General features: G+C 42.4%; 1 protein-coding gene across 14 annotated transcripts in view; it reads left to right on the top strand.

The window, feature by feature from the left end:
* ZNF462 (zinc finger protein 462) overlaps positions 1–22,187 on the top strand; it is a 139,749-nt gene extending 117,562 nt beyond the window's left edge. For 11 of the 14 annotated variants that reach the window (XM_037152648.2, XM_037152650.2, XM_037152645.2 and 8 more), the window contains 3 exons: positions 13,789–13,921; positions 18,131–18,254; positions 19,421–22,187. In XM_037152648.2, the coding sequence (XP_037008543.1) occupies positions 13,789–13,921; positions 18,131–18,254; positions 19,421–19,628 (465 nt within the window). In that variant the 3' untranslated portion in view covers positions 19,629–22,187. Of the gene's footprint in view, positions 1–13,788; positions 13,922–18,130; positions 18,255–18,600; positions 18,745–19,420 lie in introns of all 14 variants that reach the window. The other 3 variants (XR_005083558.2, XR_005083560.2, XM_037152652.2) reach the window with 3 other exon arrangements.
* Positions 22,188–27,405: the final 5,218 nt, after the last annotated feature.

Raw genomic sequence — 27,405 nt, 5'->3', positions numbered from 1 at the left:
AATCTCCACTGGTTTGTGCAGCCAGAAGTTGTGGGAATTTAGTTTCCTGGCACTGGAACCCTGGGCTGGGGGGTCTGGTGTGGGTCTGGGACTCCTCACACCCAAGATATCCCTCCCTAATTTTTATCCACGTGGGTGTGGGACCAGCCCATTTTGTTTCCACACACCTCCTACCAGTTTGGGTGGATGTGGTTCCTTCAATTCTATAGTTGTCAGACTTCCATTCAACTCAATTTCTGACATTCCTCAGTGATGTTTGTATATTTTAGTTGTAATTTTGATACAGTTGTGCGAAGAGGCGATCCATGTTTGCCTATGTTGCCGTCTTGACCAGAAGTTTTCCATATTATTTTAAACATATTATTGTAACCAAACAAAATGGAGGTTCAGCTGGCTGTCACAACAAAAGCCAAAGTCATGAGGCAGATACTGGTGCAAAGGGAAAAAGATTTTTATTCAGGTGTTGTGCAACTTGAGAGAATGGTGAACTTTCATCTCCCCTTTGTTCCATGGAAAAGGTTCAGCTGTCCTCATCAAGGCCAAGATGAAAGCCAGTGTCCAGAGTTCTTGTCCATTTTGAAGTACCATCCTTTGGAGCCCGCAGGCAGCTGCTAAGATGTCTTAGTCCCACCCAGGTAGCTTAGCTCGTGCCCAGCTGCCGTCCATTTCAAGCTAGCCCGCATGGCCTGGGCTGTGCCCTGCCCGAGTTGAATGGTTGCATGCTCCTGGGAGCAAGAGCACACAAACACACTGGTGAGTGCATCACTAGGTGGGCAAGAAGGACAGAGGAACTTCCTCCTGGAAACCATGGGCCACAGAGTCAACAGGAGAGTGCACCATGCAAGTGCAGGTCACAAGCAAGTGAGAACCTCTCTGTTCCCCTGGGATTATATTGGCTTGGGTATGGGATGGACCGGGTGCTTTCTCAAAATGACCAATTAAGTTCCCAAACTTTCATGCACTTCACATGGGTCCACCTCTCAACCAATCCCTTCTTTCCCCGAGCCAGACTGACAGGCCTCTTTGGTCCAGCACCTCTGTCTGCCATTTTGACTTCTATGGCACATGTTCTTGCCCTCCCCTGGTCCCAACCCCAATCTATAAGGTGGGTCTCTATCCAATTATCTTGCTAGCTTTTTGCACACTCAGTGTAAGAACCTCCCCCTGCCACCATCCTGGCCAAGGAGGGAGACTCTCCAGCACTCTGACTGTTTTATGGTAACATTATCACAAAGGCTGACCACCTTCTTCTGCAAAGGGCCATATAGTAAACATTTTAGACTTTGTGGGCCAGATAGTCTTAGTGGCAATGGCAGCCACTCAACTCTGCTCTTGTAGCAAGAAAGCCACCATAGACAAAACATAAATGAATGGGCTTGATTGTGTTCTAATAAAACTTTATTTACAAGCCAGTGACAGGTGTGGACCCTTAGTTGCTGGCTCCTGTTCTGCTGGATGGCCATGCCATCCTGTCTGTTCATTGTGTAGGATGTCTCTAATATTTTGCTACAAAGATATTCCAAATCATTGCTCTTAATATGCAAACACTAGATGCACTGTAAAGTATGTGTTTTACGTGGGGAGTGAGATTAATAAAGAACAGGCTTATAGATAAAGTAAACTAAAAGGTTTGTAAAAAAATCTCTTTCAGAAGGGCTACTGATCAGAGGATAAAATAATTCAGGACAGCGTCCTCATTTCTCATAGGGCTTATTTTTGTCACATCAGGAATTCAGGTGATTGCTTCTGGCTTTTGTGCATTGCAAAGTGCAGGGGGCGCTATGATTGATGTTCATTCGTGAAAATAACCAATTAAAACGCTCTCTAACCAAGAAATCTACAACATCTAGTGAGAGTTCACTTAAGAGATGATTAGAAACACCTTTGATACTGCTTCCTTTTTCCTTGCTCTGTGTCCTCACGGTGGAAATAACAGGGCAGACCCTCTTTCCTGTCCTTACAAAACCAAGTTATAAAGACTGTAGTTTAAATCATCTGCACCCAAGGGTTAGAATTTTTCTGGCAGGATGTTGAGAGGAGGCTGAACTTCATCACCCATCCACAGTGTAATGATTTTATGGTAACTTGTCTGCTTTGGAACACGTTCATTTTCTCATGTGTCTGCCTAAATATGAAAGCAGAGAAGAAAAGCCTGAATTACTTTATTTTAAAACTTTAATATCCTTTCCTACTCAAACTTCCTAGTCTTTTCTGCTCCTGAACTCAAAGGAAAATCACTCATTTTCAAATCAAGCTCTCGAATTTATATGCATGTATCTTTATTACTGTAACCACCTCAGATCTTTTCATTACCGTGTTCAAAGCTTCAGATTGGTATTTTGGGGACAGAGTAAATCAGGGAGATAAATCCTTCCTCAGTTGTTGCAGGGTAGCTGAGGAGTCACTGGGGGAATCTGGAGAATCTTAGGAGCCACGTAGATGTGGAACCAGAGGCTTTCTGTGCAGGTTTGCAAGGTTGGGCTTGGGGGAAGGATCCAGGGAACTAGGTTTTTCAGGAAAACAGGGGCCCAGTTTCGAGCTCTTGGAGTCAAACAGGCCTGGGTTTGAATCTTTTCCCCTCTACTGACTGCACAGCCTCAGCAAGGTAAATGTCTCTGTCTGTTTCGTGATTTCTAAATGGGAATCATTATACCTTTCTTGGAAGTTTTGGAAGATTAAATGAAGCCCCGGAATATCCCACATTTCGAGATCCACTGTGTTCTTCACTTCATGTGTGAATTGGTTTGTGCTCCAATGTAACAACTGTCCCAGCTGTCATGAAGGCAGTTAACGTTTCTGCGGACCTAAGATACATGATAAAACCACTAATTACACCCTGTTTTTCAAATACGCCTCCAACGTTTTATTTCCACTCTGCCAAGTTAGGTTCTGTAATTTTATTCTTTCTCGTGGTTGACCAGTTTATTAAATCCAATGAGTACCTAATTGAGGCTACAGAATTGCCACTTTCACATGGCTAATGGTTTTCGTCTTTTTCTCAGTTGTTGTTAAGTTTCTGAGACATGTGCTTAGTACTGATAACAGCACTATCTTTTTCCCATTTCTCTTTCTCCTTTTCAAAGTGAGAAGTGCAAAATGCAGTTCAAATTTTTGGCATAATTTCCCAAACACTATTATATAAACAAAGATAACGGTGCTGCTTAAACTGAATTTTTGACTGATAGTGACATTATGCATTATTAAAAATGGTCATTCATTGGGGTGAAAGATACACAAAAATCTGATTTCAGCATCATAAATGGGTGTAGGAGTCTCAGTGTACGATGTACTGAAGAAGAAATTTGCCAATAATTCAAATACAAAAGTCAAGGACCGTAAGACAAGAACAAGAAATTAAAGGCATAAGAATGCAAAGGAAGGAAGGAAGAGAAAGGAAAGAAAAAAAAGAAAATGTGTTTTGTTCACAGACAGTGCGATCTTTGTAGGTAAAAAAAACCCTAAGTAATCTGCAAAAAAAAAAAAAGCTACTAGAATGTTAGAGTTTAGCAAAGTTGCAGGATATAAGATAAATATATAAAAATTAATTGTATCTCTATATACTAATAATGGAAAATCTGAAAATGAATTTTAAATAAGGCAATTTCATTATCAGAAAGAATAAATAATAATGTTAACATAAGGACTGTGAAAGCTGTACACTGAAAACTACAAAATATTGTTGGGAGAAATAAAAGAACTATGTTAATGCAACATATACCATATTTGTGGATTAAGCTCAATATTTGTATTTCTTCACAAATTGATGTACATATTCAGTGTATGTCAAAATGTGAGCAAACCTTTGTCAAAATGTGAGTAGGCTTTGTGCTTTGGTAGACATTGACAAACATTAAAATGTATATGGAAATGCAAAGAGGCTAGAATAGCCTCAGTAGTGTGGAGAAGAACAAAATTGGAGGACTCGTTCTTCCTGATTTTAAAACTTACTATAAAGTCACAGTAATCAAGGGCACTGTGGTGTTGGCGTGAGGATAGATGCCTGGGTCAGTGGTGCAGAAGTAAGAGTCCAGAAATAAACCCTTGGACACGTGCTCAGTTGATGTGCATCTCAGGTGCTGAGGCAACATGGAAGGGGTGGTTTTTCAGCAAATGGTGCTGGAACAATTGGACTTCGGTGATCATTGGCCCTTACATCACTCCCAACACAACAATTAAATCAAAGTGGGTCATAAACCTCAATGTATCAACTAAAAGTGTAAAACTTCTGGAAAAATAGCAGAAGATTTCCCTTGGGTTAGGGAACATTTTCTTAGATAAAATGCAAAAGCTATGGACAGTAAAAGAAAAAAATCAATAAATTAGATGTCATCAAAAGTAAATTTTTGCTCTTCAGAAGACGACACCATCAAGAAAATGAAAAGGCAAGCAACAAACAGGAAGCAAATGTTTGCAAAGTAATTGACTAACAAAGGACTTTAAAATAGACAAAGAACCTTTATAATTATAATATGAAACAATTTGATTAAAATGACAAGGTTTGCATAGAGAAAGGTTTTTACTCATGCCTGTACCATTGGCAAAGATGATCTCACACAGTGCTGGTTGGGATATAAAATGGCATATCCACTTTGGATTATTTTGGTCATTTGTTTAAAAGTTAAACGTACACTTTCCATCTGATCCAGGAAGTCTACTCCCACACAAAGTTGACTGAAACAAAATGTGCTATGTATATCCTTACAGTGGAATTATACTGATTACCAATACAAAGAAATGGAGTTCCTAATAACATGTAACAACATGGGTAAATCTTTAACACATCAGATAAGTGGGCAGAAGCCAGGCATGAAAGACTATACAGATTGTATGGTTCCACTTACAAGAAATTCCTAGAAAAGGTACAACTATGGAGATGAAGCAGATTGAAGATTGGCTCGGATGGGAGACTTGGGAACAGGGACTGATTGCAGAGGGACACTCTTAGAGTGATGGAAGGGTTCTTAAACCAGATTGTGTTGAAGGTTGCACAAATGCATAAACTTACTAAAACTCGTTGAACTGTTTGTTTGAGATAGATGAATTTTTGAAACATAAAAATAAAATAAATGAATTTTGTAGTATACCTCACCACCAAAAAATGCAAGTTGACCATGACCTGTCATATAATAGGTTCTCAATAAATGTTAATTTCCTACAATCTTATAAAGTTGACCCTGGGAACAGATAGATCTACAAGATCCAGATTAATGTGTAAACTGCCAAAAACAAAATGTGCAATAGACTTAGCAATTGGTTCTGAGCTAAGATTTACTTCTTTTTTTCCCCAGACTCTATGCTGAGTGCATTGCTCGTTACATTCTTCCACAAATAGCTTTAGGTGATTTTGTGTGATGGAAAGAATCTGTAGAAGAAACTAAAAGACACTGAAGGATGTATTTTCAGTCAAAGGAATTTATTAAACAGAGCTGGACATCGAAAACTGGACTTCACAATTCTGCCTGCAAAGCTTATAAACCTCAGGAATGTCTCTAGAGATGTCAAGACTGTATCATTCATGAGACTAAATACTGGTGACAGCAAGAAGGGTCCTTGATGTCTAATATAGCATTCCTTTTAAGAACCCAGTTCTCAAGTGTGCTGGATTTACATTGCCATGTTTATGCTAAGAAGCCAAGGTGAAGTATAGAAAGGGGGTGATAGCCCTGGCTGGTGTAGCTCAGTGGATTGAGCGCGGGCCTGCGAACTAAGGGATTGCAGTTTGATTCCCAGTCAGAGCACATGCCTGGGTTGCCGGCCAGTTCCCAGCAGGGACACACAGGAGAGGCAACCATACATTGATATTTCTCTCCCTCTCTCCTTCCCTTCCCCTCTAAAGACAGATGAATAAAATATTTTTTAAAGAAAGAAAGGGGGTGACAAGCAGTACTCTCATTTCTTAGGTGACATAGGATATCTTCCTAGACCTTCATCTTTGTGATCTCACTTGATTTTCTGAAAGTCTATTATTTCAATCCCTCCATTCTCCTTCCTTTCACTCCCCCCCACACGCATGCAATGCAATCATACATCCATAATACCATTTATTAGCAATGCTGGTGAAAGTTAAGACATTTCTAAGAACGTTGAAGTCATGAAAAAAATCCTTGCACTCATATTTTTTAAAAAACACATTTTATAAAGAAAGTTTAAGTATATACAATACCTTGTTAGTGTTCTTTATGCTTCTGAAGTCTCTTTGCTAGTTTAAGGAACATAAAAATGTATTATCTCTAACTTAGTTTGCTCGTAAAATTGCCATGTTCGGTATATTAAATTTAGAAGGATAGTCTGTCTATTCAGGCGATGCACATTCACTAATTTAATTTACTCTGAAATGGTTTTAATTTTTTTATACAAATGGAACCTCAGGCGACTGAACTCTAAGGAACTCGTATCTCTTTTCACCAGTTTGGGGAAAGCAGCAGAACATTAAGCTCAGGAAAAATCACCAACATTCAGTTATTGCAATAAAATTGTTCGGCTTTCTGGACTAGTGAAATCCACAGTGGCAAAAAGAAAAAAAAAAATCACATAGAGCATTTGTTTCCAGCGAAGGAAAGGCCAGATCCCAAACCCGCATTTGGCCACATTTTTTCGGGATTACTAGCAGCTTTAGCTTTTTCAACTCCAAGGATTTCTGCAAGCTGAAGCTCTCTCTGGTAGATTATGTCATTTCAGCTCTGTTTTCCCTCACGTTAGTCTTGCTTCTTGACTTGGCGACCTTAGACCCATTTCTTCATGTATTTCAGAAGACAGAAACCAGAAGTAGGTGAGCAAGAGGTGCGACTATTTTTTCAGAGAGACCTGCCTGGCAGAACATGAGATGATGTTTCTCAAGTAGACATTTGAAGATGCTCTGTGCTTATAACCTTTGAAACTATCCACTAAAATCTTCAGTCAATATTAATTGCTCCTCCTTCTAGCCTTCCATAAGACTTCCCTTCTCCCTCTCTAAAGACACTTAGTTCCTGCTGCCTGAACTTGCACTTGACCCTCAACAAGTCCCTGCCTTGCCATTGGAGATACCATCCTTCAAATGGAAACCATGTTCTCTACCCTCTCTTTTCTTCCAAAATCTAATCTAGTCTCCAGTAGTTCTTTGTTGAATCAATCGATAAATGAAATCACTTTTCAGGGAGGAAATTTTAAGCATCCTGTTTGTTCAAATAAGCAAAATGTGACAGCATCATCAGCATCTTTGCCTCTGGATTTCCTGTCCAGGAGACAGGCAACGGCTCACCTGGCCAACAACAGAGTTCTTTGACTTTCTTACTGATGCCTTTCACTTGGGTTTCTTGAGTACTTGTGACTGAAGTTATGCTGAGATTCTCTAAATGAGTTAACGTCTTTTTTGCTAAAATAGATCTGACAGAAAAACAGGTTTTCTGATTCTGACCCAGAGGTTGCAAAAAAAAGTAGTTGCCCTCCTTGATTTCTGTGTTCCATACCCTTCTGGGTACTTTACTATCTTTATTTTTTTTTTTTAATTTTTTAAAGATTTTATTTATTTATTCTTAGAGGGGAAGGGAAGGAGAGAGGGAGAGAAATATCAGTGTATGGTTGCTTCTTGTGCATCCCCTGCTGGGAACTGGCCTGCAACCCATGCATGTGCCCTGACTGGGAATCAAACCGCGATACTTTGGTTCACAGGCCCGCGCTCAATCCACTGAGCTATACCAGCCAGGGCGGTACTTTACCATCTTTAATTCTGACTGTTCTTAGAAAAATTTTCCTTCTGAAGAGAAATTTCCAAAAAACTGTACTTCTCTAACTGATTCAATTTGCAACAGAACATTATTGTCTCAGTAATTTTTCCTTCTTCCTTTATTCTGCCCAATACTATGGGTCATGTCTATCATTTATAAGTAATTTTACATCTTTACAAATTTGCGTTATAACGGGGAAATGTGAGCTATATCACCTGAAGGTTTGAATGCCAACCCTGGGCTTGGTGTGCTTGGTGTTCCTCATCTACAAACATGGATGACAGCACACATCTTGCAGAATGTTTTATAAACATACAGAGAAAATTTAGATGATTAATTTTTAGTGCATAATAGGCATTTGGTAGGAAGTACATCAAAATCCTTTAGAAAATGTCCAGTTTTATTCTCTTCTTAGCAAGTAAATTTCTATCATGGGATGCAAATCTTGAGGCAATATTATGAATTTTTTTGTATTTTATAATCTACCATAAATTGTTATGTGATTTATTGTGTGTCAACTACACAACTGTCCTTAGACTCTTTACTGAGCATAGAAAGCTAAATAAGAAATGGTTGCTACTCTGGAAGAGTTTATAAGAAAGTAGTCAAGACAAGCTTAAACAAAGATTAAGTGTTTGTTAAGTGGTTGATGACGGTATCTATAAAATAGGAGGGCACCATAGAACAGAATAAATATGGTGTCACAGATCTTCTGTATATTTGAACACACCTGGCTGAATGTCCTTTCTAGAAGCTTTTACAAGAGTTCTGATTGAAATGTCCTCATCTGAGAAATGAAGATTTCGACCTGTACCATAAACATCTTTAAGAAACTGTAGAGACACTTTCTTGCTGAAACTTTCTTCCACTGCGTTCTTCCCCTTGTTCCCATTCTGACTTTCAAAACCTGCCAGGTGAGCCAGCAGATACTATAAATCAGGGTTCAGCAAACTCTGATCCACGGACCAAGTCCAGTCCCCCACCTGCTTTTGTATGGCCTGCCAACTCAGGATAGCTTTGACATTTTTACATGGCTGGAAAAAAAAACAAAAGAGTAGTATTTCACAACATGTGAAATTATATAAAATTTGAACTTCAGTATTTATGAATATAGTTTCATCAGAACGCAGCCAGACTCATCCATTTCTGTGTTATCTATAGCTGCTTTTGAGCTTTCACAGCAGCTTAGTGTCATGACAGAGACTGGAAGGTCCAGAAAGCCTAATATACGTGCTAACCTGGCCCCCTCCTGAGAAACCTGGCGATCTGTTCTGTAGGTCCTTTAAAATCTTCACTGCACCAGACAGTCGTCATTTGTGACTAAGATGGGCTTTTCCGATGTAAGAGGCAGTTTTTCCATATTCTCTGGTGTCACTTTTTCTCGAAATAAAAAGTCCACTTTGGCCTTCTTTTTAACAGGGACATGACATGTTAGGCCATGCGAACATCCCAATTGAGTGTCCCTTACAAATGTTATGTAATGGGAGGGGGAACTCAGGAAATGGTAGGTAGGTTTTTTCCTCATCACTGTCTCCCCCATTTAATGTGTGCTGAGTCATCTGAAAACCACAGTATCCAATTATATCTTTTCAGTAACAAGCAAGTTTTTATCAGTCTTTCCTGTAAGAGTGGGTTTGCCACCCTAGGACAATATGAAAATACATGATCAACTTGGTAATATTTGTAAATCATCTAGTGCTTCTCTCAGAATTCAGCCTCAAGTACAGAAATTCTTTCACATGCTAGGGACAGATTTAAACCATCTGCTAAATGCTTAAAAACCAACAAAGAAGGAGACAACATAGTTGGGAAGCTTGAACATTACACACGGGCATGGAAGGGTTTGCAGGGTCATCAGTTCAAGGTGAACTTTTAAAGCTGAAGTCTGTGCTGGTCGATGGCACCTGATCTCACGTTCATACAGGACAGCAGACTTCACCACGACTCTGGGTTAGTGGCCTTTACAGGGGACTTTGGGCTTTGGGGCATTCACAGATAACTCACAGAATATGCGGATCTGCATATACTTTTACAGTCTCAGTGATTATGTATTTGAACAATGTACCCTTACAAGTACGTGTGGCTACTTTTGCCTCCAAAGGTCTTCAAGAAGCCAGGTTCTAAATCTTAAACTCTTAACACTTACTATTTTTCTCCCTCTGCTGTGGGCCTTTTGGCAAACAAGGTAATGAATTACTTCTCATCTCCAGAGGAAAAGGTGAATTTCCCTCAATTTGTCCTCTGTACCATTAAAAAGTTTTGGCACCCACCAATCTCTAGGTCCAGAAGGTGACTCGTATGATCATTCCAGAAGCCAGTTTAGAAATATACTGGAATTTCAATAAAGCCCATACTCTTTTACTTTGACCCTGTAATTTCACATTGCAAATGTAGCCTATAAAACTAAAACTAAACGTGAAAGAAGGAGGGAGTATATGCAGTAAGGTGTATTACTGCATTTGTAATAGTGAAACAGCCAAAGGTAAACTCATATGGGGATAGTAAACTACAATGTATGTCTGATACAGAGGATATTTGTGCCACGCCAAGCATAAAAAAACAGGATCCACTTCCATGTGTTTTAATGTAATTACAGCAATATAAATAATTATGCATAGAAAACAGGCATACAGAAATACAGTAACTTGTTAATAGTTATTATGTATAAGTAGTTGGGTTCCAAATGCTTTTTTTCTATTTTCCAAATGAACGTTTATAGGGAAGAAAGGTACATTAAATTAAATAGAAGCCAGGAGGTGAGAACAGCAACATCTAGAATGATCTAGATGCTGATCTAGACATTGTGGTGACCAGTGGAGATCCAGTTGGGATTGGATGCAGAGTGTCCTGTGGAGTTTGCAGTCCAGGGAGGCTGCAGGCCAGAAACAATTACTGAGTTGGATGAATTCCATAAGGGGACTGTAGGGGACTGTGGAAGCACAGGGCAAGGACAGCACATTTAGAGAAGGCCCCCCTGTGACATTGGAGCGAGGCTAGAAGACAGAAGTCGCGACATGGAGGAAGCAGGCTTGAGAGACTTTGAGACAGATAGAATGGCATGTGCCCAGAGAGAGGGGCACAAAGTTAAGGGCATGGCAGATTCCAGGAAGCTCAGGAAGTTCGGGGTGGTGGGAGCACAGGGGTAGTCACTCCGGAGAAGGTGGGCCAGAATATGATGATCGCTGGCCACGTAGATCTCAGCAAGAAACGAGGACTTGATCCTCGGGACAAGCAGAGACTGGCACAAACAGATCGAAGTTTTTAAACGTCACTGACACGGCATTGGAGAAGCGATGCAAGAGGAATGGGAATGGATGGTGGGGAGCCGGCAGGGAGTGGGGAAGGAGCGGGCAACAATCCAGGTAACGCAGTGAGGAGTCTTTTGGGTTAAGATTAATATTGGATCACTGATCTGGAGATTCAGAGTAGAGTAAGAGCCCAGCGTCATTTCTAATTACATAGCACAGAGGTTAGTTTTTTTGTTTTAAATTTTTTAATGGCAAAGATTTTAGAAATCTTTAGGACCAGTGGATCCCAGGTCAGCTTCAATTCCATACCAGACTGTGAAAATGTCTTGCACTTTTAAAATTGTGCAGAATCCAAAAATATGGAAAAATATTAACTACTGCAAAATACTGCAAAATATTAACAGTTTCCCAGTAAAGGAAAAGGAAAAAAAATTCACTTTGGTGACTGGTCTTCTGTCACTATGAGCCCCGTGGGCGGCAGGGGTTCTGGTCCCTAGTGCGAGGCCACCGGCAGCCCTCGGGAAGCCCTTGTTGAACGAGGGAATGAAACCTTACTGGATTCCGCAGACTGGGGGTTCCCTCTTGGCATTCTTGGTTTCATTATTCTTGTCTCCGGGCCTCTGCCCACCACTCACACCCCGTACACACGCCTACAGGTGTAGGTGCCCTGGCTGAAGGAACATGGGAGAAAGTGGCCAGAAAAGGCAGCCTTTTAAGTACTGGTTATTTAAAAGAAGTTTCTTTACACATATTTTAAAATTTGGCAAATTGGAACCTTGCCTCCTTCTCCTTAAAAACTGGCAGCGCAGAAAACTTTTATTTGGGTATTTGTTGCAAGTGTTGTTTGGTTAAAATGTAGACTTTGTGGCTAAACATAACTTCTTACGCATTTACAATGTTTATCATAACTCCTTTCCAAAAGCCAAAATTGGAAAAGGCCACGTCCCCAGAAAGGGGAAGGAAACAATCTTTTGGGGGAACTATTGGGTTTCAGGTGCTGGGCTGACCCTCCTTTTAAAAATGAGGACATTTATGTTGAATAACGTGCCCGGACTCTGAGTAACGGCAAACCCCAAAGTTGAAATTAGGTCTGTCTGACTGCAAAGCTCTCACTCCTTATGCTACCCCCTGTCACGTAATGTTATAAAAATCATATAGGTTTGCAGGAGTGAGGCACCGTGGGTAAATCCCGAGTGAGGAAGAAGGTGCTACAGGCACGTGTGCTTTGGGGACTCTTACTGTGAACTCTTGGAGGGGAGGAAGGAGGAAGAAAGATTTTGCTCCTGACTTCTTCCTCCTCCTCCTCACTTTCATCTGTTAGCGACAGACAACTTTTTTTAATGAGTGAAAGAAGAGCTTGCTGTCCCCGAGTGTTCAGCACTAAGGTTGATGCAGACATCTCTTCCACCCTCGTGTTGCATCGTTTCCAAAGTAACTGGTTGCCTGGACTTCATTATAATAGTTAGAGCAATGCATTGTTTCTCTTGTCTTAAGAGAGCTTTTTATCCTGAGTGTTCTTCCTTTTAAATGCTACCTTTTCTTACGTGATGTGGTTGGGACAAGACTACGCCTTTTTGGAGGACTGTCTGTTGGCCCTGATACTCTAAGTCTCTCTCCCATTTGCCACAGTTGATGGTGATGTGTTCCCATCTGCCAGGCATATGGAGGCGGTGGTGCTCAGCAAATCTTTGTTCCAGTCTGGTCCCAGAGAATATTTTGGAATTGTCTCACAAATTTTCCCTTTCCTCTCCTGAGCCCTCGTTACACTCTATCTCTACTGTGGCAGCTATGGAAACCGGCCCTGGAATCTAATTAATGATGTCTGTCTTCCCTCCTCACTGTACTGTGAACCTCGGGAGACCAGAACTGGGTCTCATCCATCTTTGTGGGTCCCTCCCCTGACCCTCCCTCCAACAGGGAGAACACAACGCCCGCCAGGGGAGCGGCCCGTCGCTGTGTATTGGCTTGAGTCAGTTTGTTGACTTGAGCCCTGCACTAACTTGCATATGCCACCTAAGAGGTTTGAAACTAGATTTCTGAAGGAGATAAATCTCGTGCTACCATCGACAGGGGAATCCCAAACAGAACATCTTTAACAGTTTTCTTCATGTGGATTTTTATTTTTGTCTGGTGGTCTTTTGAAGAAACCTTGGATTTCCACATTATTCCAACCACCTTTTTACATAATCCCAAATCAGCCCTGGTTAACACTTTCAAAGGGTTTCTAGGGTGTACTCACAGACTTTTCCTAAGATAATTCCAGCCTTGATAAACAAGCTGGGGTCAGCTTCAGAAACATTAGTAACAGTCACAGTAACAACATAGTCTGCCATTTGGACTGCAGTTAGGAATCGAGTGGTCGTCATCTGACCTCAGCGGGGACAGCTTACAATGTGCATCCTTGTTTTTTCCCCTCAAAAATTGGGGGAGAAAGTACACATTATACACAGCAAAATACAGCATTTGAAACTTGGGTGGTTTATAAAAATTGCTTCTTTGGATTCAAGTCAAAAAACTGTTTTCTGGACACTTCCTCCACTCCCCAAGCTTTGTGATTCTTTTGATCTCTGGCAGAGTGTCACTCATGTGTCTCACAGTAAGTTTGGTGAGGAAGGTCCAGTGTTGCCAGTTCTGTTGAAATTGTTGGGATGTGAGAGCACCCACCTCTGAAGCCAAGTCAAAGTGGAGGAAAGGACCTCTTAGGCCTGGGTGTTGTTCAGTCCTGGTTCCAAAAACAGTCACAGGAAATAATGACCTAGGAATGCTCTCTCCCCCAGGACGAGCCCCGTCCAGTCTGTGGTTCATCCCTCCATCGTTGTTTGGGCCTTTTTCAGGTGAGCCGTAACTTCGAGCTGGTTGGACGGGTTAACTTGGATCAGCTGGAGCAGATGAAGGAGAAGCTGGAAAGCTCCAGCAGTGACGACGAGGACAAGGAAGAAGACGTGAACAGCAAGGCTGATGACAGAGGTTAGTCTCTCCCTGCCCTCAGACTCCCAGATGGCAGCCAGCACGTGGTGGGGAGACAGAGGGAGGCAGGAGCTGTTGTAGGAACAACAGAAGGGACGATCCTTCTTAGTTAAGTAGCAGAACGGAATGACTTCAGAAATGTGTCAGGGGCCATGTCCTATAAACTCTTACCAGCTGTAGAAGCTCCAAGGAAAACAGGTATTTTTCTCCCTCGCTGTAGTGTATGTGTTTATTAAAAATATGGAGCAGTGATTTGTTTTTAATTAGGAAAACTGGTGTCTTGGGAATCTTTAGAATAAGGACTGGCGGACAGCAAGGCAGATGACACTGCAGAGCTCTCAAGGAATATAAATGCTTATTTAAAGTTGCTGCTGCTGCGCTGCACACCACGGGGGTTGTGGGGCAGGCTGCAGAGGACTCGGACCCTGGGCCTTCTCTCCAGCTCCCCAGCACGGCTCTTGCCTTAACCTCCTTTTGCTGTCTTGGCCTTGTAAAGAGGGAAAAGGAAACCAGTAGCGATCATTTAGTCCTGTATTTGCAGGGGACACAGGAAGGTCTCGTGGAATGTTTGTACAGTTTTTCCAATTTCCTCTTAGTCTATCATTATTTTCAAAAAGATGTCTTTTGAAGGCGTGTGTCATGACAGACACACGTTTATGTGATCTAGAGTTGGTTTTCTGGATTGTTCAACACAGACTATTGTGGAAATCCCAAGACGGTGCATGTAAGCATAGAGGTAGAAATATATTGCTGTAGTTACTGCAGACTTATCGAAAGCACCCAGATAACATCAGCATGAGAAATAAGCATTCTAGGTGTCATCCCAGGGATGAGAAGGATGGTGTTAGTTGCCACTGTTGAGCATCATCACACATGCCAGGCCCGGTGTTGGAAGTTTCTAGATGACCTGTTTTTCTCTGACCTTATGTAATGGAGAGGGGTCTGCAGTGGGCCTGCTCTTGGTTCCGCCTGAGGCTATAGAACTTTGGGTAAATTATTTTAACTCCCTGTGCATCTACCATCGATAATAATGCCACCTACTTCCTAGGGTTATGCGAAGTTTCAATGAATTAACGCACAAGACATAAACCAGTTCCTCAAACTCAGTACTACCTACCTAATAAATGATAACCTTGCAATATGAGTGGTATTATTGTCATTTTACAAGTGGAGAAGTAAAGCCCCAGAAAATTGAAAGCCTCATTCAAAATATAAAAACAAGCAAACAACCCACTAGAGGTTGGACTTAGTCTTTTGGTTCCAAAGGCAAGATCCCCTTTACACTGCATACATCATTCCCACAACTGCTTTGGACGGTGGAGTGTTCACTGAAGGGAACTTGGCCCAGGATTCTGTCAATTCTGTGGCCCTTTGGGTCTCACTCTAAGGTGTTCTTTTGCAAAATATCTTTTTCCTCCTTGGTGAGTCTCCAAGCCTAAGAAAGAGTATTCGGTAGCTATTTCCCTCCGAGGTTCTCCCTGTTCTTTTTCCTGACCTGCTCCCACAACCCACACCCCCACGAGGCCATAGCAGGAGACCGCAGATTAGCAAAGTGGGGATCCACGTTGGCCCCTGAACCCCCAGCTCAGATGACAGTGAGGACTGCCAGCCCAGGTGTGCCAGCATGCCCATAGTCAACCCGAAAAATGAGTGGGCTGGGGAAACATCCCACCAGGTAGGCCAGTTGCCCCTGTGGAATTAGTGTTTATTAGATGCCACATTCATCCATTTCTTATCAGGAGAATGGCCGTGATCTGAGAAGCATGGTTTGTCGATTTCTTTTTCTTTTTTTAACATCCCACAAGTATGTGCTTAGTGATGAATGCTTGAGCAGCGGTGCACTGTTGCCAGGGCTCTCTGGAAAGGGGTCCTTTCGACAGAGGCAGAGAGGCTCCTGTTCCTTCCTGCCGCCCTGCTGGTCCTCTCCCGGCAGTACATCCCTCCTCGCTGCGTCCTGTGAGCACACGTGATTTTAGAGGTTATGAGCATCGCAGAGGCAGGAACCCCTTTTAGTCCTTTCCTGCAACTCCTCCAAAATAAGAACCCAGAAAATGAGAAGAGAAAACGATGGCAGTAGGAAGTATGGGGCACCTGGTGAATTTCCTCGCTGGCCCGGCGTGGCCGCTGCCTTCACACAGGCACTGGGGCTTCGGACCAGCTTGGACTGCTGGCTTCTCACTTGAAGGGAGGCTCACATTCATGAGCCTTAATCACAAGGGAAAAAGAAAATCTTGGGGTGGAAAAGCCTGCATTTTTCTCTCGCCAGGTGGGGGATTTACATGAGTAACTTCTAGTAATGTTAATGGAAATCGTAAGCCTACACCATCCTATCCCCTCCCAGTGCTTGAAAGAACAGCCCCCTTTGTCTCATCTCCTTTGAATCAGTTTTCCACCATCTAGGTAGATTCTTGCCAACAAGAAGAAAGGACACACGGTAGCCTCGGGGTGTTTTTGCCAGCCGGTCTGTCTTCTAGGAGTAGAGAATGGGAGGTGGTTTGAGCATAGCTCTCAGGACTGATGGAGAGCTATTTGATGTGTGACAGGTAATGATTGGTCTCCTCCTTTGAGGCTGAAACAGCATGAGCCATTGGAAAGAATAGATGAGTGGTTTCATGTCTCCTCAGGGTAAGGGCGGGCATGTGCCAGGAGCATGCTCCTCATTGGCAGGGTAGACTTGCAGCAGGCACGCTCAGTTCAGGGTGCTCGTGTCCTTGTGGTTAACCCACTCCCGGCGTCTTTTTCCAACTCCAGAACCAGAGAGAGAGGGCTGGCCGGCCGCACCGCAGGTGCTGCCTAGGAAGCTGGGGTGTGGGGAAGATTTGAAAGAGAAGAAACCAGGCATGAAGAAATCAAAATTAACCCAAGCAGACTCCTCCCCACCCCCTCTCATTATGCAGTTGGGAGGAGTCAGGAAGGCATTCTGTTGATTTCTTGCCCAAGATAATCCCTGCTAAGAAATTAATGCGCAGAGCAGATGGTGCTGTCTCATTTCCAATGAAAAGAATCAAGGAAGATAGTCTGTGCAATTATTTTTAATGGCTGGTGTGGTGATCTTCTTAATTTGTGAGAAAATGTTCTATCTTTTGTTAAAACTGGCCCCATTCACATAGCTTTTTGTGCTAGAGACTAAGGCAGCACGGAGATACCTATCCTGTTAACGTCGTCCTGAGGAATTTATCAGCTGGGGTATTTCAGCCAGGAGACATCTTCCTGTAGCGTCTTGCAGGCACGGAGTGACCAAACACGTGGAAATGGTCAGCCTTGCCCTGACCACTGCCCTCACCCTGCAGTGTGGCTGCAGAGCCAGGTCCTGCGGTTTATAGCCCACAGGAGAATTTGGCCCCTGAGTTATAATGAAAGACATATGGGCTTGGGACTCAGGGTCACACAAAAACCATGTAAGCTCTCGCCTTGGAGTTTGCCAGGAGGAGTGGCCTGTATACAATTAGCCACCCACCCCACTTTTATCAGACCTCTAACATGTGCCCAGCGCCATGGAGGGGACAAAAATGACGGCAGTCAATGTTTGATGTTTACAATTGAGGAGTAAATGCCGGGCAGCTGGCCAGGATCCCTTGTTAGCCAAGGACATGCTTTCTTTCACACGCTGGCCTCCCGTTGTCCTGGATTCTCGATCTCGCTGGGTTCTTTGCTGGCCGCTCTTGCCCAGTGCTTTGGAGCCACCCTGGGGGTGCTGATTATGATGTTCATGACAGACCACCACCATTCCTGAGTCAGGAAGGGAGTCTCACCTGGAAGGGGTTGTGGGTAGTAACCTGGTCTGGTGCTTTCAGGAGCCTATGTTCTTGTTTAGTGATCAGAGTTAAACTTGAGTCAAATAGAAAAACAAATAGGTGCTAAACTGTGAGGCACCAATAGACCAAACAGAAGGGAGAGATTGGATAGGGAGAAAAAATGCTGAGATGCCATTGGAATGACCCAGATTATTTGTGATAAAAGCAGCTGGAGAAGGGAGGCGTGGGGACACTTGGGACCTTGGAACCAGGAACAGTTCTTGAGAGCCATTCCAGAAAGGCCCTTAAGCAGAAAGCCAGGTAGGAGAAAGAATAAGTAATCTGGAAATTGCTTTTACGAACCCTTTTACAAGGGAAGGAAGGAGAGGCGGTTTCCTCACAAATAGAGGCTTATGCCTTCGTCTGCTTGTGCCCACAGCACACAGGTAACACTTGTTCTGCTTTCTCCTTACAGATCTGATGAGCTTTTCTGACCACGGGGCTGCTATCAACACTCAGAAGCGTTTTCCGTGTGAATTTTGTGGACGGGCATTTTCACAGGGCTCTGAGTGGGAAAGGCACGTGCTGAGACACGGCATGTAAGTTGAGCCATCTCAAGAATGCCTTTGCCCAGAGTGTGGGGTGGTAGGGAGACCAGGTTCTTTTTTTTTTCTTCTTCTTCTTCTTTTTTTTTTCCTTTTGGCTCCCCTGATGACACCCAGACCCCTCTGTGTCTCATTTCTGGGCATGGGGGGAGAGACAGGTGTCAAAAACTAGATTCCTCCTTTTTTTGTTGGTTTTTAAAATGGTCACCCAGACACAAGTCAAATGAAAAATCTTTTTTTGATACGAATGACAAATCCCACTCAAGCCCTCGCGTAGAAGTTTCGCGCTTTCTTCAGCCAGTGTCCCTTCAGCTTTCATTAGCGTGACATTCTCTGATAGAGCGTGGACCGGGGTCAAAAGATCTGGCTTCTGCTCCTGCCTCTGATGACTCATTCCCTGAGTGGCCTTGAACATTCCCACGCACCTCTTGGTGCCTTCAGTGCTCTGCCTCGGGGACAGAGCCAGCTTCTGCCTGCCTCCCAGGTAGGTGGGAGCATACCTGTAAAACTCTTATAAGATCCTTAAACATAAAACTGTCCTCTGCATAAGACACTCTTAGTCCACCGGACGCAGATCCTATGAGATGGTCCTTTTAGCAGATGATAACCCCTGAAACCTGAAGCATCTAACCTTCAGGGAATATATCTTAGTGTTCCAAGGCCTGGGTTCCATCTTCAGGTTTTTGCTTTTTGTTTATTTCTGTGGTTTGTTTCTGGACCTGTCCATTAAACTTTAATACCCAGGTTGCTCTTTGAGTCTTAATACACGTAGCCAGTCCTCTAGCTTCCAGGTTCCTAATGAGTTTCAGCATGAAACAATCCTCGCTATTACCACTCATGATTTCACACTGTTCCCAGTAGAGGAGGGAACGTAGAACAGTCATGTTAATCGGAAACAAAACATGATATAATCAAAACCTAGTATAATAATGTGTATTTCTGTCGGTTTAAATACCAGAAATATTTGACCAAAGCATAACCTGCAGCGAGGATAAATCACTGACAACTTAGTTATACATCTGTGGCATTTGTTCCAAGGAAACAAGGCCTTTTTAGGACCAGGGAAATAAGGATTTGAGTCTTTGTTGTTGTTGTTGTTGTTGTTGTTTTCTTAGGAAAAAATATATGCTCATCTGTCTGTCCCATCCATGTTTTTCCAGGGCGTTGAATGATACCAAGCAGGTGAGCAGAGAAGAAATCCACCTAAAAGAGAGTGTGCAGGACAGTATTAAGATGCCCTCTATAGAGGAAAAGGAAGATGATGAGGCAATTGGGATAGACTTTTCCCTAAAGAATGAGACTGTAGCCATCTGTGTAGTAGCTGCTGACAAATCTCTCCTGGAGAATGCAGAGGCCAAAAACGAATAAGCATTCGGTGAAATTCCTAATCACACCTTACTTGAACCATGATGAAAAGTGGGCGGGCCAGCTTGGGCTGAAGTGGGGGACAGAAACGAGAAGACAGAACAAAGCTGCTTTTTAGGACTGAACAATCTATTTTCAAAGCACTGGTACCTGTGTGAGTGAGTATGTAAATTAAAGTTATTTAAATGGTTGGAATATGTGGCTCCTTTTCCATCACTACATCTTTTCTTCCGGATCTTCATCATGGAAGTTTGGTTTGTTGCAGAATAATGGAAGCACCTCCCATGTGCACGGTGTGCTCTGTGGTGGTCTTGGACAGTATGTGGAAACGGAAGCTCCGTGACAGTAGAAGACTTCTTAGGGGAACAACTTTTTGACGTACTACTTTGAGTGCGTTTTTCTAGTTTTAATACCTTAAGCTTTTTCAAGACCTAACTGCAGCCGCTTTGGGAAAAAACAAAAAACAAAAAAAACAAAAACAGAAAACAAAAAAACTGCTTTGCATAAAACAGTCACCTGTTTCCTAGTACCTCAAACTTAACCAAGGGAATTCTCTGCATTTGTCAGTACTACCTGTCGTCGTTGTGGTTAAATGTAGAGAGAACTGCTGGGCAAGATGGTGAATGGAGAAAAAAAAAAAAAGAGTTTTAAAGAAAGGAACACAAATTGTGCTTAAAATCCCCATGTGGGTTTTATTTCTTAAAATACTGTGATTTTTTTAATTATTTTAGTAAAAAACAAAACAAAAAAAAGAAACAGACTTTAATTATTAGATAACTGTTTGTGAATTGTCATCCTTTATTCCAGGTAAGCTGTTTATTAGTGTTCAACTATAATTTAGAATTTGCTAGATTCATATGAGCTAATTTTAAGGTGACTGTGGAATTTTGTTTGCCACATGTTCATTTTCTATCAGTTGGAGTGTTACAAACACAGCACAATTCAGTTTTTCATATAAATTGTTTTATGTGTGTGTGTTGTTATTGTTGTTTTAATTTGGGGGCAAGGGAGATTTAGGGTTTTTTTTGTGAATAGGAATGTTTTTATTTTAAACATGGAAATAACAAAGAAGTTAACTTTCTTTTTTTTTTTTTTTTTTAATTTAACTAAAGAACCAAACTTTTCGGCACAGCTATGCAGCTTGTGGGCCAGACGAGGAAGTCCTCTTCACCCTTTTGTTGCTTGTCAAAAACATTCTCCGTCTCATACCAATCATTTCTGTTAGGAGGGGCTGGCTTTTGTGTGCGACTTAAAATCTGTGTTTTTGTTTTTGTTTGCATTGTGTTTGGGGGGATAAGGGGATCCCATCCCTTTGGTGAGAATGGACAAGAAACACTCACATCCTACAAGGAGCCTGGAGAACTGCTTTTTTTTCTGTTTGTTTAACTCTAGCTGCCAGCTGCTCTGTTTCCCCACCTTCGCTTTTTCAGGAGGGAGCAGCTTAGACGAAATCTGAGTCTACGTTTATAATCCGTTCTGATTGTGAACAGAGAATTTTCGTTCCAAAAAGTAGAAAAGAACTTTCCTTGAAGCCTAGGTTTTAGAAGCCTGTGTGCTTGTGTGCTTGGATGTGTGTGTTCTCGTGTGGGCATGTGTGGGTGTGTGTGAGAGAGTCCTTTGGTTTTCATGTTTTGTTTTGTTTTGTTTTTTTAACTTGGAAGGGTTGGGGGAGGGGGAGGGAAGAAAGGGAAGGGGAGTCGCTGAGACGACAGTGTCCCACATAGCTTCAAATAAAATCCATGGAAAGATACTGCATTTGTGGAATAAGTGCTTACTTGAAAAGCATGTTCTTCTTTTATTTTCTTGCTGTTAAGAATTTTTATTTGTAGGACATTTATTTTCATTTAATTTTTTTTTTTTTAGGGATGAGGGCCATCACGTGGAAACCAGAAAATGGGGAAAGTGTGAACTATCTAAACAAAGATTCATTTTGTGTCCATGTTTGTTTTTAATTGGCCTCATTTCAAATGTATTAAACAGTTTCGTACCTGGATTGGGTGTTTATTATGATTACCAAAAAAAAAAAAAAGCGAACAAAAAAAAGGAAAGAAAGAAAAAGGAAAAAAAGAAAATAATTGTGACATGCTTTTATCACTACTTTATTTTTCAAATAACGTGTAAATATTGTAATCCATTGGATTTTGTTTTGCTAACCTGTTAATAAAAATATGGGACCATTATCCTTTTAACAAGGCTAGAATGTCATTTTTTTTTCTTTTTTCAAACATATACCTGATATTTTGTGGCCGCACATTTTGGATGCATTATTACAATTCTGTTGACTGTAATGACATAGAATTTACAACTTTTTTTTTGTTTAATTTATACAGAGGACATTTTTTTTCAGAGCTTGAGAGGAGAAAATAAATAGCAAAGTGATAACCTATTGACTCCAATAATCAGTGTCTCCCAATACTTGGTGAAAGACAGGGAGCTTCTGAGTTCTTGAAGCCAAGGGTTTAAAAACAACAAAAAAAACACACAAGTAGGTTATTCAAGTTGTTTGCAACATACATTTTGTAATAAAATGTGAGAAATTAATAAAGAATTTTTTTCACATGTGTCTATGTGCATCTGTTGTAGATCATTTATAGGTATAACTACATAAATGTAGAAATAGTGTATCATCACCTCTCAATGTATAGATACGCAAGATTGCAGGCCACTGAATCTACCCAAGTATGAAAGGTAAAGTTAAGTTGAGGTATGAGCTGGGATTTTAAAATGTTCATATTTCTGCATCAGGGATTTATCACCAACTGGGGGGAATTTTATGGAAGGAATGTTTTCCATCAAAAATGTGAATCAAAGTGGTGTATGGAGGTTCAGAAGGAGGAAATGCCAGTGATTAATGACATCTGGGGACCCTGAATCCATGAGCACAGTTATTTTAAACTAACTGCAAGTTACAACCACTGCCTCAAACTCTCTTACTGTGCACCCTGCACCAGTAATTATCATCATTGAGCTACCCTGTTATAAAGCAAAGGAAAAATTAAGAGTCATGAAACCTAGAATAAGAGTAAATCAATAGCAACACCACCGATTGTTAAAGTCAGAGCTGATTTACGCTGTCTGCCTTCAGTGCTAGGAGACGATTCATGGATCATTTGTTCCGAGCTCATTCTAAAAATCTGGTTCTCACCATCCCTCATCTTTATCCCCTTCACAAAGGAAAGTTTTACTTACAAGAAGATATAAAACAAAACAAAGTTAAATAAATCAGGGCCCAGAGGGAAAGGGAGGGCTGAGTAGCAAAGTGATAAGAGCAGGGATTGGCAAAATGCATTCCAGGAGGCCATACCTAAGCCACTATTTGCCTGAGTGGTTAGCAAGGCCAAAGTGATCAAAATTACAATCTTAGTACCTTTCTATTATCGAGTGCTCAAGAGATACTCCACCGTTTTTGGAACTTCAGTTTGAGAAGTTTCATCTGTGTATCTTTCTAAAGAAGAGAAAGTGACATAATGGACTTGCCTGTTGTAAAACATAGCTATTCTCTCATGGCCACCATTAAATATTTAATAAGCAATGGTTTATTGAGCTCATGTCTAATCCATAGTCCCTCTCTGTCTTATGGAGAGAAAGTGGAATTTACTGATATGTTAGTCACGGAAGGGCTGTAGAAAAGTACCACCTTAGCACAGTAGAGGTTTAATTCTTACACATTTCTACTTACCACCAGTCCCCTATCTTTTAAAAATTATTTTATTGATTATGCTATTACAGTTGTCCTGATTTTTCCCCCTTTGCCCTCCTCCACCTACCACCCACCTCTTCCTCCCACCATTGTTCATGTCCATGGGTCATGAGTATAAGTTCTTTGGCTATGTCATTTCCTATACTATACTTTACATCCCCATGGCTGTTCTGTATACCTTTTTGTACTTCTTAACCCCCTCACCACTTCACCCATTCCCCCACACCCCTCTCCCATCTGGCAACCATCAAAGCACACTCCATATCCATGATTCTGTCTCTGTTCTTTGCTTAGTTTTTTAGATTGAATTGTTGATATGTATTTTTGCCATTTTATTGTTCATAGTGTTCATCTTTTTGTTAAATAAGTCCCTTTAACATTTCATATAATAATAGTATGGTGATGATGAACTCCTTTAGTGTTTTCTTATCTGGGAAGCTTTTTATCTGTCCTTTGATTCTAAATGATAGCTTCACTGAGTAGAGCAATCTTGGCTGTAGGTCTCTGCTTTTCATGACTTTGAGTGTGTCTTCCCAGTCTAGCTGAAAAGTTTCCTTTGACAAATCAGCTTTTTTTGGATTTTTTTCTTCTTGTTCTGATTGGTTGTGTTTTGCTTCCTTATGTTGCAAATCATTGATTTGATTCTCAGCTTCATTCACTGTACTGTTTTCCTGTAAATTGTTCATTATTTCAATTAGTGTTCCCTTCGTTTCTGACTGGGTCTTTTTTACACTGCTGAGGTCCTCACTAGTTCCTTGAGCATCCTTATGACAGTGTTTTGAACTTTGCATCTAACAGATTGCTTATCTCCATTTCATGTAGCTTTTTTTCTGGAATTTTGATCTGTTATTTCATTTGGGCCATGTTTTCTTGTCTCATTTTGGCAGATTCCCTGTGTTTGTTCCTGTGTATTAGGTAGAGCTGCTTTGACTCTGTGTCTTGGTAGTGTGGCCTAATGTAGTTGATGTGCTGTAGGGTCCAGTGGCCAAGTCTCCCTTTTCACCCAAGCTGGGTACTTGAGCTGTGCTCTTCTTGTGGGCTGAGTGCACCCTCCTCTTGTAGGTGAGCCTTGGTTCCTTTTGGCAGATCAATGGGAAGGATTTACCCAGGCCATTCAGCTGCAAAGATTGGCTGTGACCAATGACCACCAACCTCCACCCTCCGTGGAGGATCAGTTGTGCAGAGGCAAGGTGGGCATGCTCTGATGTGGTCTCTAGCTGTCCACAGGGTGGGCTCACCCTGGGGTTTCTTGGTTGGTGCGGATCAAGGTCAGTCCTCACCTGTGTTTTGCTCAAGGCAACTCTGCCTGACTTATAAAGCAATCTGAGGTGACTGTTACTTATGCTGGGCTTGGAGATTCCCAGATGAAGGTGAGCTGTGAATCCAGGCTGGCTGCTGCTAGTGCCAGGCCTTGGGCTCACTGAGGCCAGCTGTTGCTTGTTTGAGAGGATTTAGAAAGTTGTGTAACTGGAGCCAAGACCAGCCATTCATATGGAAAAGCAGCTTGGGTGGGCCCATAATTGTATGGGGTGGAGTCTCTGGGGATCTCCTAGGTGAGGCAAACTGTGTTAGCCAGGTTGATGGAGCCTCAATTATGGTACCTGCCTATTGGCTCTGGGGCTCTGTGGAGGAAGGATTTAGAAAAGGGACAATGGCCTCTGCTCACTTTGATGCCAGACACTTGAGTTTCTCCTACTCTGGTGCCTTTCAAGCTGCTACCCTGGTGCTGAAGCTCAGAGGGAGTGAGTCTGATTAGGTGAATCCATGTGTGGGTTAAGAGGAACTGCTTGGAGCTCTAGAAGTTTCTTCCACTGATTCAATCCCCGCTGGTATTTGCAGCCAGAAGTTGTGGGGACTTATCTTCCTGGCAGTGGAACCCTAGGCTGGAGGGCCTAAGATATCCCTCCCGAATTTTTATCCACCATGTGTGTGTGAGGGACCAGCCTGTTCTACATCTGCACCCTCCTACCAGTCTGGATGGATGTGGTTTCTTTAATTCCATAGTTGTCAGACTTCCATTCCACTTGATTTCTGTCAGTTCTAAGCAATGGTTGTTCTATATTTTAGTTGTAATTCTGATGTGGTTGTACAAGGAGACAAGCCATGTCTGCTTACCCTGGCATCTTGACCAGAAGTCTGTCCTCTGTCTTTATAAACACTTATTGAAGACTTGACCCTGGCTGACTAGCTCAGTTGGTTAGAGTATCATCTGGCTGTGCCAAGGTTGTGGGTTTGATCCCTGATCAGGGCACATACAAGAATCAACCCATGAATGCATAAATAAGTAGAACAAATTGATGTTTCCTGGCTCACTCTCTCACTCTCCCCCTCTCTCTCTAAAATCAATAAATAAAAAAATTTTTAAAGACTTCCCCATCCCCCACTTCCACTCAGACTTGAAGTAGCTGAGACACATTGCTGTCAGATGCAGCTAGCCTTTTTAAATTCAAATATATTCCTGTTGATACCAAGTGTTAGTGATCTGTTTTGGCATCAATGTTACATTTTCTTTCTGAGCTTGAGATTGCTTTTTTAAATATCTAAGTAAAAATATGCAGTTTGGTAGATGAAAAATGTCTTTGAAACTCCAGGCGCTCTCTCTCTCTCTCTCTCTCTCTCTCATGCTCTCTCTCACTGTCTGTGTGCCAGAGAGCTGACCACCACTGCCCCCTCAAGAGGACACTTTGGCCACCCTTCTCTCTTGCCCAGAAGTGACTAGGAAATGGATGGGGAGGGCCACTGGGTCTAAAGACTGGACATCAGTTGTGACCAGCTGCAGAGTTGGGGAGCAGAAGCCAGAACTGGCCATGGTGTTGGTAGAGATGGGTGGCTGTGACAAGTCGGGTAAGACGATGGTGTCAAGATGTAGACACACACAGGAAAGGATTGGGAATGGTAGCTTGAGAGGCAGGGTGGAGGGAAGGACTGATATAGAATGCAAGTGGTTTGGATATGTTTGTTACACTGGAGGAAAGGAGCCAGTGCAGTTGCTGGGTAACTGCAAGCACCCTTATAACCAGACCCAGGGCACCATGGAGCATGGGCTGTGCAGATGAGGAGGGTCCCTACCCGCTCCACCCATCTGCTTCCCTCAGAGGGGAATAGGAAAAGGAAGTGCCCTCTGAGCTCTCCTCTCTCCCCATGCCTGGGCTGATTGGAGTTGGTGGGCCTGGCCTCTGAGGGGGATGCATCAGCAGAGGATAAGGTTTGGGGTCTGCTGCTTGGGGTCCTGTGGACGGGAACTGAGTGGAGGAGACGGGGAAGATGAACAGAACTGAAAACAATTAGTGTTAGGGTCTCCATATGACAAATAGTTATTCAAAGGGTTATGGGCAATAGTCTTTTGCTAGGACTTCCCTCGCAACACTCCCCCCTCCCTTCAACACAAACACACTCCAACAACACCTTACAAAGAAAAAATGCAAAGAGAGAGTCAGCTCTTGGAATCAGAAGGGACACTTCCTTTCTCCGCCTACTTAATTATCTGGCTTTCTGAATTAGGGGTGGAAAGCAAACTTGCCTTGTTTCTATTCACAATTCCTCTCTTGACTTTGCTCCCATTAATGAAGCAGCTCAGTTTGGTTTAGCTAACTGCATGCATGATTTCCAGAAACCACATCACAATGCGGGAGGAATGCAGCCTCCAGCTATGCTACAGCAGCTTAACCACATTGTTTAAAGAGAGGCGCAGGGGCAGCCCAGTGCCTCTGAAATCCATTTAAGATGTGTGAAAACATGAGATTGCAATTCTGACCTTTCCCTGAAGCTGAAAGAGCCCACTCCAGGGGGCTGTTTGGAAGACTGCAGCTACAGGCCTGGGCCCATCCTCCGGTCCCCAGCACTCTAGCCCTCGGTGGCCCATCAGGTGGGACGTCTTGCTTCTTTTGTACCTTCTGTCCTTGATGGGCCACCAGCCTGAAGGCTGCTGGGCATTTTGGAAGGGGAGAGAGAGATTGCTTAAGGAATGGACATGAAGACCAAAAAAAGGGAGGAGGGGACATCAAAGGGCAAATAGAGGAAAACCTTATGGAAATCACATGGGTCTGGGTCTAAGGTCACCCACCGCCTTTTCAGAATTGA

Source organism: Artibeus jamaicensis, unplaced genomic scaffold (assembly GCF_021234435.1).
Source record: "Artibeus jamaicensis isolate MK-2021 breed Jamaican fruit bat unplaced genomic scaffold, CSHL_Jam_final scaffold_1964, whole genome shotgun sequence".
In the NCBI taxonomy this organism is placed as follows: domain Eukaryota; kingdom Metazoa; phylum Chordata; class Mammalia; order Chiroptera; family Phyllostomidae; genus Artibeus; species Artibeus jamaicensis.
This window is presented reverse-complemented; position numbering and strand designations above follow the sequence as displayed.